The 18,847-nt window shown below is 44.6% G+C and overlaps 1 protein-coding gene and 1 long non-coding RNA gene across 2 annotated transcripts in view; one reads left to right on the forward strand and one right to left on the reverse strand.

Moving 5' to 3' along the window:
- nadkb (NAD kinase b) overlaps nucleotides 1–18,847 on the reverse strand; it is a 68,059-nt gene that overhangs the window by 33,134 nt on the left and 16,078 nt on the right. Inside the window, exons 3-4 of the mRNA XM_070883807.1 lie at nucleotides 11,125–11,208; nucleotides 9,849–9,978 (exon numbers count right to left, since the gene is read on the reverse strand). Of these exons, the coding sequence (XP_070739908.1) occupies nucleotides 9,849–9,978; nucleotides 11,125–11,208 (214 nt within the window). The remainder of the gene's footprint in view (nucleotides 1–9,848; nucleotides 9,979–11,124; nucleotides 11,209–18,847) is intronic.
- Nucleotides 1–18,847, forward strand: part of LOC139266031 (uncharacterized) — a 50,658-nt gene that overhangs the window by 25,261 nt on the left and 6,550 nt on the right. The window contains exon 3 of the long non-coding RNA XR_011593674.1: nucleotides 12,902–13,031. This is a non-coding gene — a long non-coding RNA (uncharacterized lncRNA). The remainder of the gene's footprint in view (nucleotides 1–12,901; nucleotides 13,032–18,847) is intronic.

The following is an 18,847-nucleotide window of genomic DNA, read 5'->3' on the forward strand; positions in this document are numbered from 1 at the left end:
CAGCATTTATTGCTCATCCCCAATTGCCCTTGAGAAGATGGCAGTGAGCCACCTTAGTGAGTGGCTTGCTAGGCCACTTCACAGGGCAGTATGAGTCAGCCACATTACTGTGCACTCCTCTAATTCTAGCCTTCCGAGCATCCCGTTTTTTAAAATCGCTCCACCATTGCCGACCGTACCTTCAGCTGCCTGGGCCCTAAGCTCTGGAATTCCACCTCTCCACCTCTCCACCTCTCCACCTCTCCACCTCTCCACCTCTCCACCTCTCCACCTCTCCACCTCTCCACCTCTCCACCTCTCCACCTCTCCACCTCTCCACCTCTCCACCTCTCCACCTCTCCACCTCTTTTAAAGATGCTCCTTAAAACCTACCTCTTTGATCAAGCTCATGGCCACCTATCCTAATCTCATGTAGCTCCGTGTCAAATTTTGTTTTATAACACTGAAGCGCTTGGGACGTTTTACTACGTTAAAGGCGCTATATAAATACAAACGGTTGATGATGTCATTGTTGAATAGTGGTCTCCATTACTCAGCTTGCCCCAGGTTCTCTGGTTTAGGTTTATTTTACAAATTTCCGCCCTGCACTGCTCCAAAAGTACTTTCTCCCTGCCCCCATTCTCAATCCCATCAGTGAAACTGACTGACCGGAGCTCGCATGGTGGCGGTCTGTACCCAGAATGCACCATGCAGCGGATTGTCCCCTATCGATATCAGTGCAAATGTTGTATTTCTTTTATCCCAAGATTTGGACGCTCCATCGCGAGTGAAGCACTATTTCACTCCGATTTGAGAGTTGGCAATACTGCTAATATGGACTGCACATTCTGACTTTGTCTTTCGCTTGTGCCGACTCTTTGAAAGTTCCAGCCAATCAGTTCCACTCCTGCTCTTTCCCCATAGCCCTGCAAATTTCTCAAGCATTTATCCAATTCCCTTTTGAAAGTTAATACATCTGCTTCCACCACCTTTTCGGGCAGTGCATTCCAGATCATAACTCGCTGCGTAAAATAATTCTTCCCATCTCACCTCTGGCTCTTTTGCCAATTTTCTTAAATCAGTGCCCTCTGGCTACTGATCCACCCTCCAGTTTCTCCTTATTTATTCATCACTTGAAGGACCAACAACAATTTCACCCAGTTCCCTTGCTGCTAACAAATGGAACAGATGTCATCAAGAAACACTATGCTGCATGGTACTCTCAACCTATAGCAGATATGGGAAGCAGGAGGGGAACAAATGGGCCACTTAAACCCATACACAGCAGTTTATATTCCTCCAAACACATCAAGTCTCCTCTGCATAGCCTTGCTAGCAACATAGCAACACTGTTGTGTCTGTTGGGACCCAATCTACTTATGGTGATAGATCTTGAGACATTAGGGACTGGTAATAAGATCTCTGGAGAATTCCGTCATTTGTGCCAGTGACATGCAGTATTCTAGTTTCCTGTCTGCTGTCTTTGGCAGCACTACAAGGGAACAAAGTCGAAAGCACTTCACACACTCCTAGACCTGTCACTTTTCAGACATCACGGAACCCGAGGGAAATGTGCAAATCAGTGCAAAATTAATAGCCATCGTCTTCAAAGGAAGTGGAAATATGAAAGAAACCTTTCCACTACTAGAGAGACTGAATGCTGTGCATAAAGATTTCTGTAAACCAGTCAGAAGGGTTGAGATCTGCCTCAAAGTATATGGAGAAGAGGTGGATAAATGGAGTTAAAGGTGCAGACAAGCCATAATCCAACTGAATGCCAGAACAGGCTCGATGGGCTGAAAGGAACAGGAATAGACCAATGTTCCCAAGCTCTGCCCAGCACAGACTGGGAACCAAAACTGACCAGCAGCTTGTCAGAGATTTCAAACAATGCTCTCGCCTCTGAGTCAGACGATTGTGGGTTCAAGTCCCACTCCAGAAACTTCAGCTCATAAATCTAGGCTGACACTCCCAGTGCAGTGCTGAGGAAGTATTTTTTATATCCTGGAAAAATGTAAATTAAATCTTCCTCGATTTTGCATATCTGACCTCTGAAATTCAACAAGGAACTGTCAGTCAGGTACGAAGTTTAAAGTTTAAGCTAGCACGAAATATAAAAACAGATAGTAAGAGTTTCTACAGGTACATTAAAAAAAAGAAGAGTGGCCAAAGTAAATGTTGGTTCCCTAGCAGATGAGACTGAGGAATTAATAATGGAGAACAGGGAAATAGCAGAGACGTTGAACAAATATTTTGCATCGGTCTTCACGGTAGAAGATACCAAAAACATCCCAATAGTGGATAATCAAGGGGCTATAGGAAGGGAGCAACTTAATACAATCACCATCACTAATGAAGTAGTACTAGGTAAAATAATGTGACTAAAGGCAGACAAGTCCCCTGGACCTGATGCCTTACATCCTAGAGTCTCAAGAGAAGTGGCTGCAGAGATAGTGGATGCATTGGTTGCAATCTACCAAAATTCCCTGGATTCTGGGACGGTCCCAGCAGATTGGAAAACCGCAAATGTAACGCCCTATTTAAAAAAGGAGGCAGACAAAAAGCAGGAAACTATAGACCAGTTAGCCCAACATCTGTCATTGGGAAAATGCTGGAGTCTATTATTAAGGAAGCAGTAGCAGGATAGTTGGAAAAGCATGATTCAATCAAGCAGAGTCAGCATGGTTTTATGAAAGGGAAACCATGTTTGACAAATTTGCTGGAGTTCTTTGAGGATGTAACAAGCAGGGTGGGATAAGGGGAAAACCAGTGGATGTGGTGCATTTGGATTTCTAGAAGGCATTCGATAAAGTGCCACATAAGAGGTGACTGCACAAGATAAAAGTTCACAGGGTTGAGTGTAATATATTAGCATGGATAGACGATTGGCTAACTAACAAAAAACAGTTGGGATAAATGGGTCATTTTCCAGTTGGCAGTGACTAGTGGGGTGCTACAGGGACCAGTGCTGGGTCCTCAACTATTTACAATCTATATTAATGACTTTGATGAAGGGACCAAGTGTAATTTAGCCAAGTTTGCTGATGATACAAAGATGGGTGGGAAAGCAAATTGTAAGGAGAACACAAAGAATCTGCAAAGGGATATAGACAGGCTAAGTGAGCTGGCAAAAATTTGGCAGATGGAGTATGATGTGGCAAAAGTGTGAGGTTATCCACTTTGGCAGAAATAATAGAAAAGCAAATGATAAGTTAAATGGAGAAAAATTGCAAAGCCCTGCAGTACAGATACCTGGGGGTCCTTGCGCATGAAACACAAAAAGAGTTAGTATGCAGGTATAGCAACTAATGAGGAAGGCAAACAGAATGTTGGCCTTTATTGCAGGGGGAAAGAGTATAAAAGCAGAGAAGTCCTGCTTTCACTGTACAGGGTATTGGTGAGGGCACATCTGGAGTACTGCGTACAGTTTGGTCTCCGTATTTAAGGAAGGATATACTTGCATTGGAGGCTGTTCAGAGAAGGCTCACTCGGTTGATTCTGGAGATGAGAGGGTTGACTTATGAAGATAGGTTGAGTAGATTGGCCTATACACATTGGAGTTCAGAAGAATGAGATGTGATCGTATTGAAACATAAGATAATGAAGGGGCTCGACAAGGTGGATGCAGAGAGGATATTTCCACTTCAGGTACATAGTCTCAGAATAAGGAGCCGCCCATTTAAAACTGAGACGAGAAGGAATTGCTTCTCAAGAGGGTTGTAAATCTATGGAATTCTCTGCCCCAGAGAGCTGTGGAGACTGGATCACTGAATATATTTAAAGCGGAGATAGACAGATTTTTGAGCGATAAGGGAGTAAAGGGTTATGAGTGAGCAGGGAAGTGGAGCCGAGTCCATGATCAGATCAACCATGATCTCATTGAATGGCGGAGCAGCCTCGAGGGGCCAAATGGCCTAATCCTCCTCCTATTTCTTATGTTAAGTTAATCAATCACAGCATCGTATCACCTCGAATTATTAAACCCACAGTTGGTGAAATGTGACAGCATATTGAAATCAGCTTGGTACAGGGATCTGAACTGCAGCTGTGTTTTTTTTTTAAATTGTTTGATGTACTATGACTAGATTCAAAGTATCATTAACTAAAATAAGATAAAAATATCTAGCCCTGCAGTTGAGGTTATATTTAAAAGTGGTGCTGCGTATTGACCCAGCACTGTAAACAGGGCAGTAAAATAATGGCCAGACTTTGCAGTCAGCGGTGAAGTAACGGCACTCACCACTGACCTTTAAGAATGCTTCCCAGGAAGATCTGGCGATTCCAGGTAAAACAGCAATTTACTTTTACTTCTTTCAATTTAGTATACTGTATTCGCTGCTCACGATGTGGTCTCCTCTACACGGGGGAGACCAAGCGCAGATTGGGTGACCTCTTTGCGGAGCACCTCTGTTCAGTCCACAAGTGTGACCCTGAGCTTCCGGTCGCCTGTCACTAATTCTCCACTGCATTCCCACTCCGACCTCTTTGTCTTTGGTCTCCGACACTATAGCAACGAAGCTCAAGGCAAGCTCGAGGAACAGCACCTCATCTTTCATTTAGGCACTTTACAGCCTTCTGGACTCAACATAAGAGTTCAAAAATTTCAGGGCGTAACCGCTGCCAATCTTTGGCTCCTTTCCCCACCCCCCTCAGAGCCTGTTTCTTTCTTTCTCCTCATCTCTTAATAGAAACATAGAAAATAGGTGCAGGAGTAGGCCATTCGGCCCTTCTAGCCTGCACCGCCATTCAATGAGTTCATGGCTGAACATGCAACTTCAGTACCCCATTCCTGCTTTCTCGCCAGACCCCTTGATCCCCCTAGTAGTAAGGACCTCATCTAACTCCTTTTTGAATATATTTAGTGAATTGGCCTCAACAACTTTCTGTGGTAGAGAATTCCACAGGTTCACCACTCTCTGGGTAAAGAAGTTTCTCCTCATCTCAGTCCTAAATGGCTTACCCCTTATCATTAGACTGTGTCCCCTGGTTCTGGACTTCCCCAACATTGGGAACATTCTTCCTGTATCTAACCTGTCTAACCCCGTCAGAATTTTAAACGTTTCTATGAGGTCCCCTCTCATTCTTCTGAACTCCAGTGAATACAAGCCCAGTTGATCCAGTCTTTCTTGATAGGTCAGTCCCGCCATCCCGGGAATCAGTCTGGTGAACCTTCGCTGCACTCCCTCAATAGTAAGAATGTCCTTCCTCAGGTTAGGAGACCAAAACTGTACACAATACTCCAGGTCTGGCCTCACCAAGGCCCTGTACAACTGTAGCAACACCTCCCTGCCCCTGTACTCAAATCCCCTCACTATGAAGGCCAGCCAACATGCCATTTGCTTTCTTAACCACCTGCTGTACCTGCATGCCAACCTTCAATGACTGATGTACCATGACACCCAGGTCTCGTTGCACCTCCCCTTTTCCAAATCTGTCACCATTCAGATAATAGTCTGTCTCTCTGTTTTTACCATCAAAGTGGATAACCTCACATTTATCCACATTATACTTCATCTGCCATGCATTTGCCCACTCACCTAACCTATCCAAGTCGCTCTGCAGCCTCATAGCATCCTCCTCGCAGCTCACACTGCCACCCAACTTAGTGTCATCCGCAAATTTGGAGATACTACATTTCATCCCCTCGTCTAAATCATTAATGTACAGTGTAAACAGCTGGGGCCCCAGCACAGAACCGTGCGGTACCCCACTAGTCACTGCCTGCCATTCTGAAAAGTCCCCATTTACTCCTACTCTTTACTTCCTGTCTGACAACCAGTTCTCAATCCATGTCAGCACACTACCCCCAATCCCATGTGCTTTAACTTTGCACATTAATCTCTTATGTGGGACCTTGTCGAAAGCCTTCTGAAAGTCCAAATATACCGCATCAACTGGTTCTCCCTTGTCCACTCTACTGGAAACATCCTCAAAAAATTCCAGAAGATTTGTCGAGCATGATTTCCCTTTCACAAATCCATGCTGACTTGGACCTATCATGTCACCTCTTTCCAAATGCACTGCTAGGACATCCTTAATAATTGATTCCATCATTTTACCCACTACCAATGTCAGGCTGACCGGTCTATAATTCCCTGTTTTCTCTCTCCCTCCTTTTTTAAAAAGTGGGGTTACATTGGCTACCCTCCACTCCATAGGAACTGATCCAGAGTCAATGGAATGTTGGAAAATGCATCCGCTATTTCCAAGGCCACCTCCTTAAGTACTCTGGGATGCAGTCCATCAGGCCCGTGAGATTTAGCGGCCTTCAATCCCATCAATTTCCCCAACACAATTTCCCGACTAATAAGGATTTCCCTCAGTTCCTCCTTCTTACTAGACCCTCTGACCCCTTTTATATCCGGAAGGTTGTTAGTGTCCTCCTTAGTGAATACCGAACCAAAGTACTTGTTCAATTGGTCCGCCATTTCTTTGTTCCCCGTTATGACTTCCCCTGATTCTAACTGCAGGGGACCTAAGTTTGTCTTTACTAACCTTTTTCACTTTACATATCTATAGAAACTCTTGCAATCCGTCTTAATGTTCCCTGCAAGCTTCTTCTCGTACTCCATTTTCCCTGCCCTAATCAAACCCTTTGTCCTCCTCTGCTGAGTTCTAAATTTCTCCCAGTCCCCGGGTTCGCTGCTATTTCTGGCCAATTTGTATGCCACTTCCTTGACTTTAATACTATCCCTGATTTCCCTTGATAGCCATGGTTGAGCCACCTTCCCTTTTTTATTTTTACGCCAGACAGAAATGTACAATTTTTGTAGTTCATCCATGCGGTCTCTAAATGTCTGCCATTGCCCATCCACAGTTAACCCCTTAAGTATCATTCGCCAATCTATCCTAGCCAATTCACGCCTCATACCTTCAAAGTTAGCCTTCTTTAAGTTCTGGACCATGGTCTCTGAATTAACTGTTTCATTCTCCATCCTAATGCAGAATTCCACCATATTATGGTCACTCTTCCCCAAGAGGCCTCGCACAACGAGATTGCTAATTAATCCTCTCTCATTACACAACACCCAATCTAAGATGGCCTCCCCCCTAGTTGGTTCCTCGACATATTGGTCTAGAAAACCATCCCTTATGCACTCCAGGAAATCCTCCTCCACCGTATTGCTTCCAGTTTGATTAGCCCCATCTATGTGCATATTAAAGTCACCCATTATAACTGCTGCACCTTTATTGCATGCACCCCTAATTTCATGTTTGATGCCCTCCCCAACATCACTACTACCTTTGGGAGGTCTGTACACAACTCCCACTAACTTTTTTTGCCCTTTGGTGTTCTGCAGTCTACCCATATAGATTCCACATCATCCAAGCTAATGTCCTTCCGAACTATTGCATTAATCTCCTCCTTAACCAGCAATGCTACCCCACCTCTTTTTCCTTTTATTCTATCCTTCCTGAATGTTGAATACCCCTGGATGTTGAGTTCCCAGCCCTGATCATCCTGGAGCCACATCTCTGTAATCCCAATCACATCATATTTGTTAACATCTATTTGCACAGTTAATTCATCCACCTTATTACAGATACTCCTTGCATTAAGACACAACGCCTTCAGGCTTGTTTTTTTAACACCCTTTGTCCTTTTAGAATTTTGCTGTACAGTGGCCCTTTTTGTTCTTTGCCTTGGGTTTGTCTGCCCTCCACTTTTCCTCATGTCCTTTCTGTCTTTTGCTTTTGTCTCCTTTTTGTTTCCCTCTGTCTCCCTGCATTGGTTCCCATCCCCCTGCCATATTAGTTTAACTCCTCTCCAACAGCACTAGCAAACACTCCCCCTAGGACATTGGTTCCGGTTCTGCCCAGGTGCAGACCGTCCGGTTTGTACTGGTCCCACCTCCCCCAGAACCGGTTCCAATGCCCCAGGAATTTGAATCCCTCCCTGCTGCACCACTGCTCAAGCCACGTATTCATCGGCGCTATCCTGCGATTCCTACTCTGACTAGCACGTGGCACTGGTAGCAATCCCGAGATTACTACTTTTGAGGTCCTACTTTTTAATTTAGTTCCTAGCTCCTTAATTTCGTTTCATAGGACCTCATCCCTTTTTTTTAAAACCTATGTCGTTGGTACCAATGTGCACCACGACAACTGGCTGATCTCCCTCCCTTTTTAGAATGTCCTGCACCCGCTCCGAGACATCCTTGACCCTTGCACCAGGGAGGCAACATACCATCCTGGAGTCTCTGTTCTGCCAAATGGCAGTTGGTCATTTTCCCACCATTCACATCTTATTTCAACTAATGTCTTTCTAACTCCTGCCATTACCATTTGAATTTCGGCCATCATCCAGTTTGTCTCTCTAATCTCACCTGTCTCCCATCCCATCAGACCTTCCCTTTTGTTCTTTCTTCCCCTCCCTCTTTCAGTGCTCGTTAAGAATCTGTTCTTTCTGAACACATTCCAGTTCTGACGAAGGGTCATTGACCCAAAATGTTAACTCTTCTTCCCCTTCGCAGATGCTGCCTGACCCGCTGAGATTTCCAGCATTTTCTGTTTTTATTCCAGAGTCCAGCATCCGCAGTATTTTGCTTTTGATCTCTCTGGCATGAATCTGCCACTAAATCAAGCAAATCTCCAGCGTACAGCAACAGTGAGGTCATCAACCACCACCTACAAGGCACAAGTCAGGAGTGTGATGGAATACTCTCCACTTGCCTGGATGAGTGCAGCTCCAACAACACTCAAGAAACTTGACGCCATCCAGGGCAAAGCAGCCGGCTTGATTGCCACCCCATCCATCGTATTATGGCTGCAGTGTATACCATCTACAAGATCACCTGCAAGTGCCCTTCCAAGTCACATATCATCCTGACTTGGGAATATATCGCCGTTCCTTCATCGTCGCTGGGTCAAAATTCCTGGAACTCCCTCCCCAACAGCACTGTGGGAGCACCTTCACCACACGGACTGCAACGGTTCAAGGCGATGGCTCACCACCATCTTCTCAAGGGCAAATAGGGATGGGTAATAAATGCTGGCCTTGACAGCGACGCCCACATCTCGAACAAATTTTTAAAAAGCAGGCTAAGCAGCCAATCACACTGAAGAATTTTCACATACAGCAAACCAGGAAGTAAAAATGCAATTATAATTTACCCTTCAGAAATTTTAGAGAGCAAAATAAAGATTGGGACATACACATAGAACCACGGTAGATGATGAAATATCAAACAAACTTTAAAAATATTAGAAGCTATGTAATTCTTATATTAATGGAAAAAAATTGGCATTCCACGGATATAAAATTAGTTTTTGAGGGCCAGAGGATCAGCAGTCTATACTCTACCAAAAACCCAGTTGCATTTCTTTCAACAAGGATTAACTTTTTCAGAAGTTTGAACAGCAATATTCCAGTGTAATGAGGGAAGTTTGTGTAAGGAACTGTGACTTGAATTGTCTGCTGGCTCTGGGGAGTAACACAGCGCAACCTTGGAGGAACAAGGAATGATGACTGTCACTTCTGGATTTCCACCTGTATCTTGAAGACCAATTTTCCCTTTCGTTATTTTTGTTTTGGCTGCACAGCCCCTTTAAGGGGCTACGTGGCAAATTCAAAATAGCACGCATGCGACTGAAAAGCTGGTGAGCCGGCTGCGCGAGGGCTGCAGAGCGCTGCGCAGCTTTAAGGAAACAGTGGCGCTGACTCCAGAAGTTGCTGTCACTTTCAGGAAGAGTAAAGATGGCGACGCTGACAGTTTCGGCATCACTACCACCGCAAAATCTGGGCCGATGTTCTGTACTAGCTCGCCACTATACAAAGGATGGTTTGGGTTATTTTAAGTCCAAATGCTCGGGGTTATTTTCCAGTTTAGCTGAGCAGTGTCAACACAGTATTAACTGTCTTGGCTCACCTCAACGAGGAAGGTACACAGCTCTTTGAATGGCTCCAGAAGGGCTTCATCCTTGACCTTTTTGATGACCAGCACGTTAGTCGGTGGCTTGTCCCAGGTCACCCTTTGACTGGTCGGATCCTGTATGTGCCTGAACAGAATTAGAAATAAACAAATAATGCCTTTCGACCAACTAATGGGAGGATGCCACCACAGGGAGATGGGAGAAAATATTCCAGCACATTGCAACCGAGAAACAACACGTCACCTTTATTGTTGATTTTACAAACATTATTTTCTTCCCCTCGCCCGAGGGCAATGGAGTATGGTTCAAGAAGCACCGCCGCATTCCCACAACTTGCTTAGCTATCTGCACACAAGCACAGACAATGAGAGCCAGAGGGCTATTCGAGAACAGATGCATCACAGCCTGGTCTTCTCCTCACCCTACAGCCACGTACAGAAATAGGGCAAACCAGTCCGTCAGCTTTTACCCTCCACATTAGCAAATCGTTCCAATCACATTTACCGTCCCTGTGCCCCCCTTCAACTCCTTTTCCCTTCATCCGCCAATCTGATCTAATCTTGAATGGTCAGAGTTTTTGCTTCAATCATGAAGTGAATTCCACAGCCTCACAACTGTGTGTAAAGAGGTTTCTCCTACACTCGCTGCTAAACTTTTGCACCTCGTCACATTTACTTCCCAACAGGGATTGCTGGTAATTGATAAAGGAGCAAGAACCATGGATGATTTTCCCATCCCTAGCCCAGGGGCACTGACGCCAGTGTTGTATTCACTACTGCCACCTCGACTGACATAGACTGCCTCAGGACAGAGGATTGAATCTGGGACTTCCCGGTCTTTGGTTCAGTGCATTTATCCACCGGCCTCAGAACCTTTCCATTTTTTTTTTTAAAGTTTCATTCTCGGGATGTAGGCGTCGCTGGCAAGGTCAGCATTTATTGCCCTTCTCTAATGCCCTCGAGAAGGTGGTGGTGGGCCTGCCTTCTCGAATCGCTGCAGTCTGCGTGGTGAAGGTGCTCCCGCAATGCTGTGCTGGTCGGGTGACCGATTGGATCAAACACCTGTTATATGTTGCTCCTGGTCACTCAGAACTGTTTCACACTCATGCAAAATGTCTTCAAATCTCACAATAACACCAACCAACTGTTGCTTTAACTTTCACCAGCAAGAAAACAGACTCTGAACCATTAGATGAAACCCATTTATTCCCAGTTCTGTTCAACCAAATTTAAGGGGGGGAAAAAAAAGAGAGAGAAGATGCTTTTTACTTACATAATACTGGTGGAGTTCTGCAGAATGGAGGCTTTAGGTCCAAAGTGTGTATCAGGAGATGGACCATGGAGAAAGTGTGCGTGTCTAAAAGAAAAAAAGAGGCAAGGTTCGTCTGTTGCATTCCTACAATATCGCTTTTTCCTCATTGATCTTTGCCTTTAACGCCCCATCCTCTGCAAACAGCCAACAAAATGTAATGAGTGCAGAGCTATTAGCCAAGAATGCGCACACACACACTAGTCAGTCAAGGGCAGGCTAGCCAGCTGCAGAAGTAAACTGAAGGTTAAGCCCACACATTAATTGATAATACAACAGCTGCATTGCTCCGTTAATACAGAAGGTCGCACCGTAGGAACTTCCACATTTCCATTGGGTTTTATTAAGACTGTGAAGGGGTTCTGTAGAAATGGGAGGAATGCAGGCACCCTACATCTGGGCAGCAGTTGTCCAATTCTGCATTCGCTATTACAAACTGGCATGGACGTACACAGCATTACACAGAACTTACAGCACAGAAACAGGCCACTTGGCCCAACTGGTCTGTGCGGGTGTTTCTGCTTCAAAGGAGCCTCCTTCCACTGGGCATTAGCTCACCATATCTTTCTATCCCTCTCTCCTCAGTGTACTTATCTAGCTTCCCCTTAAATTAATCTATGCGAGTCGCCTCAACTGTACCTTTCGGTAGGTAGCGAGTTCCATATTCTAATCATACTCTGGGTAAAAAGATTTCTCCTGAATAGTTTACAAGCAAAGCCGATGTCCTTCTGTCAGGCAGCTCTGAAAAGTCGGTTTGCACAGGTCGGCTTCAGGTGCAGCAGCGAGGGGGCGCTGCCCTGTCGGACTTGCCGCCTTTTCAATGAGACAATAAACCGAGGCCCCGTCTACAATCTCAGGTGGACGTAAAAGATCCCACGACATTATTCGAAGAGGAGCAGGGGCATTCTCCCCGGTGTCCTGGCCAATCCCTGAACCAACAAACATCACTCAACTAAAAACAGATCATTAGATTATTATCTCATTCTAATTTGTGGGAGCTTGCTGTGTGGAAATTGGTTGCCGCAATTCCTACATTAGAAGTGAAAATAAGTACATCAAATAATAAGTATTTCATTTTGGGACATCCTAAGGTTGTGAAAGGAGTTACATAAATGCAAGTTCTTTCTTTCTCTTTTAGTGCCCTAGACAACCTTCTTCCCTCAACCAGTATCACCAAAAATATAAGTTAACTGATCATTCATCTCGTGATTGATGGTGGAACACTGCTAGGTGTGGAATAGCAGCCATGTTTGCATATGCCCCACTCAGTTATTTCAAAAGCAATTCATTGCAATCTAGGCTGACACTTCCAGTGCAGTACTGAGGGGCCCCGCTGCACTGTCGGAGGTGAGACGTCAAACCGAGGATCTTTTACATGCATCTGCTCTCTCAGGTGGATGTAAAAGATCCTACGGCACTGGTTCTCCCCGGTGTCCTGGGCCGATATTTATCCCTAAACCAACATCACCTATAAACTGATTATCTGGTCTTGATCACATTGCTGCTTGTCGGAGCTTGCTGTGGGCAAATTGGCTGCTGCGTTTCCTACATTACAACAGTGACCACACTTCAAAAAGTACTTTATTGGCTGCAAAGCGGTTTGAGACTTCCGTTGGGCATGAAAGGCGCTATATAAATGCAAGTCTTTTTGCTTTTTACCTCTCCCCACAACCAGCCAAACACTTAAGTAACATACCGATATCAGAACATTGACTGTGTGGCTTTCCGTTCCTCTCTTCAGGGAGAAAATAAAAGATAAAACATGAGAAACAACAGATGATACAGAACAGAAATGGGAAGGAAGAAACCGAAACAAAAAGAAAATCAAAGAAACTGTGATTCAGTATTTATATTTCAAAACTTTCTTGCTGGTAAGTTACCAGGAAAGTGCACCAGATTTATTTACTCAAATACAGTTACGATAAGTTTCTTAAAGATTGTGGGGCAAAATTGAACTTAAGCGGTTTTGGGTGTGCGGCCCATTCAAATTCCTGCGCATGTGTGTTTTTCCCCCTACTGTGAAGCCAGCAAGTGGACTGCGTGGGACCTCCATAGCGCAGCATGGCCGCGCAGCTCAACAGGAACATTGGCGGTACCAAATCGGCAGCCTGCTCGATTTTCTTCTCCACTGAATTCAATGGAAAGGGAAATCAGAAGTGTAAGTCACGTTGCCGGTGCACTATCGCCCATTTTGTGCCCAAGATAAATTTCACTGCCTGCAAGTTTAATATGGAAAAATAATAAAGTTCAGTATTTGTATAATAAAGGGAGAGAATACAAATCCAGGGAACTATAGACCAATTAATTTAACGTCAGTGGTAGGGAGGATAATGGGAATGCTTACTCACAGGTGAATATATTTTCAGTTTCTAGATGTTTTTCTAAAGAGTCAGCTCGGACTCCAAAAAAAAGGAAGATCATGCTTGACCTACCTCATTGAATTCTTTGAAGTGATAGGAAGAGTAGGTAAGCAATGTTCCCTGTAAGCTGCACTTTGTTCTGTGCAGCTTACATCTTTTATTGTGATTTAGATTTTGGCGCATGCGCGGAATTTACAATGTAAAAGCCGGTGAGCGGCCTCCGCGAGGCCTTTCCGATCACTGCATGGTCGCGCGCACCTTAGAAAGAAAGACTTGCATTTATATAGCGCCTTTCTCGACCACCAGACATCTCAAAGCGCTTTACAGGAGTGCAGTCACTGTTGTAATGTGGGAAATGCCAATTTGCGCACAGCAACTCCCACAAACAGCAATGTGACAATGACCAGATAATCTGTTTTTCTGTGTTATGTTGCTTGGCCAGGACACCGGGGGATAACTCCCCTGCTTTTCTTTGACATAGTGCTATGGGATCTTTTACGTCCACCTGAGGGGGCATACAGAGCCTCGGTTTAACCGCTCATCCGAAAGACGGCACCTCCAACAGTACAACACTCTCTCATCACTGCACTGGAGTGTCAGCCTAGGTTTGTGCGCTCAAGTTCCTGGAGTGGGACTTGAACCCACAAACTTCTGACTCAGACGAGTGTACCCAGTGAGCCACAGCTGACATTTAGCAGGAGTATTGCAAAGAAGGTAATGCAGTAGACGTAATATTTTGGATTTCCAAAAAGCCTTCAATAATAACGTATTGTAGACTTATGGGCAAGGTCAGAACATGTGGAGTCAAGGGACAAGGTAGCAGATTGGATAGCAAGCTGACTACAACAGAAAACAGAGAGTAGGGGTTAAAGGTAGTTACTCAGATTGGCAAATGGTGGAAATGATGTTCCACAGGATCGGTGCTGGGACCACCGTTGCTCATCATTTACATAAACGATTTGGACTCGGGAATCAGAAGCACAATTTCAAACATAGACAAGTGTGAGGTTACACATTTTGGTCAGAAGAATAAGGAGGCCACATAGTCCAAGAAAATAACTGTCTTTTTGGGGTAGAGGAACAGAAGGATCTGGGAGCAAATACACAACTCACTAAAAGTAAGGGTAGAGCTGCAGAACACCAAAGGGCAAAAAACGTTAGTGGGAGTTGTATACAGACCTCCAAACAGTGGCAGTGATGTTGGGGAGGGCTTCAAACAAGGAATTAGGGGTGCATGCAATAAAGGAGCAGCAGTTATCATGGGTGACTTTAATATGCATATAGATGGGGCTAACCAAACTGGAAGCAATACAGTAGAGGATGATTTCCTGGAGTGCATAAGGGATAGTTTTCTAGACCAATATGTTGAGGAACCAACTAGGGGGGAGGCCATCTTAGACTGGGTGTTGTGTAATGAGAGAGGATTAATTAGCAATCTCGTTGTGCGAGGCCCCTTGGGAAAGAGTGACCATAACATGGTGAAATTCTACATTAGGATGGAGAATGAAACAGCTAATTCAGAGACCATGGTCCAGAACTTAAAGAAGGGTAACTTTGAAGGTATGAGGCGTGAATTAGCTGGGATAGATTGGCGAATGATACTTAAGGGGTTGACAGTGGATGGGCAATGGCAGACATTTAGAGACCGCATGGATGAACTACAACAATTGTACATCCCTGTCTGGCGTAAAAATAAAAAAGGGAAGGTGGCTCAACCGTGGCTATCAAGGGAAATCAGGGATAGTATTAAAGCCAAGGAAGTGGCATACAAATTGGCCAGAAATAGAAGTGAACCCGGGGACTGGGAGAAATTTAGAACTCACCACTGGAGGACAAAGAGTTTGATTAGGGCAGGGAAAAGAGAGTACGAGAGGAAGCTTGCAGAGAACATTAAAACGGACTGCAAAAGCTTCTATAGATATGTAAAGAGAAAAAGGTTAGTAAAGACAAACGTAGGTCCTCTGCAGTCAGAATCAGGGGAAGTCATAACAGGGAACAAAGATATAGCAGACCAATTGAACAAGTACTTTGGTTCGGTATTCACTAAGGAGGACACTAACAACCTTCCACATATAAAAGGGGTCAGAGGGTCTAGTAAGGAGGAGGAACTGAGGGAAATCCTTATTATTCAGGAAATTGTGTTGGTGAAATTGATGGGATTGAAGGCCGATAAATCTCCAGGGCCTGATGGTCTGCATCCCAGAGTACTTAAGGAGGTGGTCTTGGAAATAGCGGATGCATTGACAGTCATTTTCCAACATTCCATAGACTCTGGATCAGTTCCTATGGAGTGGATGGTAGCCAATGTAACCCCACTTTTTAAAAAAGGAGGGAGAGAGAAAATAGGGAATTATAGACCGGTCAGCCTGACCTCAGTAGTGGGTAAAATGATGGAATCAATTATTAAGGATGTCATAGCAGCGCATTTGGAAAGAGTGGACATGATAGGCCCAAGTCAGCATGGATTTGTGAAAGGGAAATCATGCTTGACAAATCTTCCGGAATTTTTTGAGGATGTTTCCAGTAGAGTGGACAAGGGAGAACCAGTTGATGTGGTATATTTGGACTTTCAGAAGGCTTTCGACAAGGTCCCACACAAGAGATTAATGTGCAAAGTTAAAGCACATGGAATTGGGGGTAGTGTGCTGACATGGATTGAGAACTGCTTGGCAGACAGGAAGCAAAGAGTAGGAGCAAATGGGTACTTTTCAGAATGGCAGGCAGTGACTAGTGGGGTACCGCAAGGTTCTGTGCTGGGGCCCCAGCTGTTTACATTGTACATTAATGATTTAGACGAGGGGATTAAATGTAGTATCTCCAAATTTGCGGATGACACTAAGTTGGGTGGAAGTGTGAGCTGCGAGGAGGATGCTATGAGACTGCAGAATGACTTGGATAGGTTAGGTGAGTGGGCAAATGCATGGCAGAGGAAGTATAATGTGGATAAATGTGAGGGTATCCACTTTGATGGTAAAAAGAGAGAGACAGACTATTATCTGAATGGTGACAGATTAGGAAAAGGGGAGGTGCAACGAGACCTGGGTGTCATGGTATATCAGTCATTGAAGGTTGGCATGCAGGTACAGCAGGCGGTTAAGAAAGCAAATGGCATGTTGGCCTTCATAGCGAGGGGATTTGAGTACAGGGGCAGGGAGGTGTTGCTACAGTTGTACAGGGCCTTGGTGAGGCCACACCTGGAGTATTGTGTACAGTTTTGGTCTCCTAACTTGAGGAAGGACATTCTTGCTATTGAGGGAGTGCAGCGAAGGTTCACCAGACTGATTCCCGGGATGGCAGGATTGACATATCAAGAAAGACTGGATCAACTGGGCTTGTATTCACTGGAGTTCAGAAGAATGAGAGGGGATCTCATAGAAACATTTAAAATTCTGACAGGTTTAGACAGGTTAGATGCAGGAAGAATGTTCCCAATGTTGGGGAAGTCCAGAACCAGGGGTCACAGGCCAAGGATAAGGGGTTAGCCATTTAGGACCGAGATGAGGAGAAACTTCTTCACCCAGAGAGTGGTGAACCTGTGGAATTCTCTACCACAGAAGGTTGTTGAGGCCAATTCACTAAATATATTCAAAAAGGAGTTAGATGTACTCCTTACTACTAGGGGGATCAATGGGTATGGCGAGAAAGCAGGAATGGGGTACTGAAGTTGCATGTTCAGCTGTGAACTCATTGAATGGTGGTGCAGGCTCGAAGGGCCGAATGGCCTACTCCTGCACCTATTTTCTATGTTTCTATATTAGTGATGCAGATTTATAAGGCCATATAAAAAACACAGCCAAAGCACTGGGTTCATTTCTAGAACGATACAATTGAAAAGCAGAGAAATTGTGTTAAACTTGCACAGAACCTTGGTTCGGCCACACTGAGTACTGTGCACAGTTCTGGTCTCCGTATTATTAAAAAAAGGACAGGCATTCGAGTAGGTGCAAAACAGATTTACTTGAATGATAACAGGACTGAGAACAGGCTGGGGGTCTTCTGTCTAGTAAAGAGAAGGCGGAGGGGTAACCTGATAGAGGTCTTTAACATTCTGAAAGGTTTGATTCGGTAGACAGAGAAAAGATATTTCAATTTGTGAGCAAGACCAGAACTATGGGCCATAAATACAAGATAGTTCTGAAGAAATCCAATAGGGAATTCAGGAGAAACTTCTTTACCCAGAGAGAGGTTAGAATGTGGAACTCACGAACACAAGGAGTAGTTGAGACAAATAGTATAGATGCATTTAAGGTTATAATAAAACTCACCAATAACATGACACAGACTTTCATTTAAGAGGTGAGCAAGCCCTTAAGCTTAGAATTTAATGAAATGAGTATAGGAGTTAAATTAAAAAGTAGGACCTCAAAAGGTAGTAATCTCAGGATTGCTACCAGTGCCACGTGCTAGTCAGAGCAGGAATCGCAGGACAGCTCAGATGAATAAGTGGCTTGAGGAATGGTGCAAGGGGGAGGGTTTCAAATTCCTGGGACATTGGAACCGGTTCTGGGGGAGGTGGGACCAGTACAAATTGGACGGTTTACACCTGGGCAGAACTGGAACCGATGTCCTAGGCGGAGTGTTTGCTAGTGCTGTTGGGAAGGGTTTAAACTAAAATGGCAGGGGGATGGGAATCAATGCAGGGAGGCAGAGGAAAGTAAAAAGGGGGCAGAAGCAAAGTGTAGGAAGGAGAAAAAGAATGGAGAGCAGAGAAATCAAGGGCAAAAATCAAAAAGGGCCACATTACCACATAATTCTAAAAGGACAAAGAGTGTTAAAAAAACAAGCCTGAAGGCTCGGAGTCTCAATGTGAGAAGCATTCGTAATAAGATGGATGAATTAACTGCGCAAATAGCTGTTAACGGATATGATGTAATTGGGATTACGGAGACATGACTCCAGGGTAATCAAGGCTGGGAACTCAACATCCAAGGGTATTCGACATTCAGGAAGGATAGACAGGAAGGAAAAGGAGGTGGGGTAGCGTTACTGGTTAAAGAGGAGATTAACACAACAGTAAGGAAGGACATTAGCGTGGATGATGTGGAATCTATATGGGTAGAGCTGCAAAACACCAAAGGGCAGAAAACGTTAGTGGGAGTTGTGTACAGACCACCGAACAGTAGTAGGGAGGTTGGGGATGGCATCAAACAGGAAATTAGGGATGCGAGCAATAAGGGTACAGCAGTTATCATGGGTGACTTTAATCTACATATTGATTGGGCTAACCAAACTGGTAGCAATACTGTGGAGGAGTTGTTCCTGGAGTGTATAAGGGATGGTTTTCTTGACCAATATGTCGAGGAACCAACTAGAGAGCAGGCCATCCT

This window comes from Pristiophorus japonicus, chromosome 6 (genome assembly GCF_044704955.1).
Source record: "Pristiophorus japonicus isolate sPriJap1 chromosome 6, sPriJap1.hap1, whole genome shotgun sequence".
Classification (NCBI taxonomy): Eukaryota; Metazoa; Chordata; class Chondrichthyes; family Pristiophoridae; genus Pristiophorus; species Pristiophorus japonicus.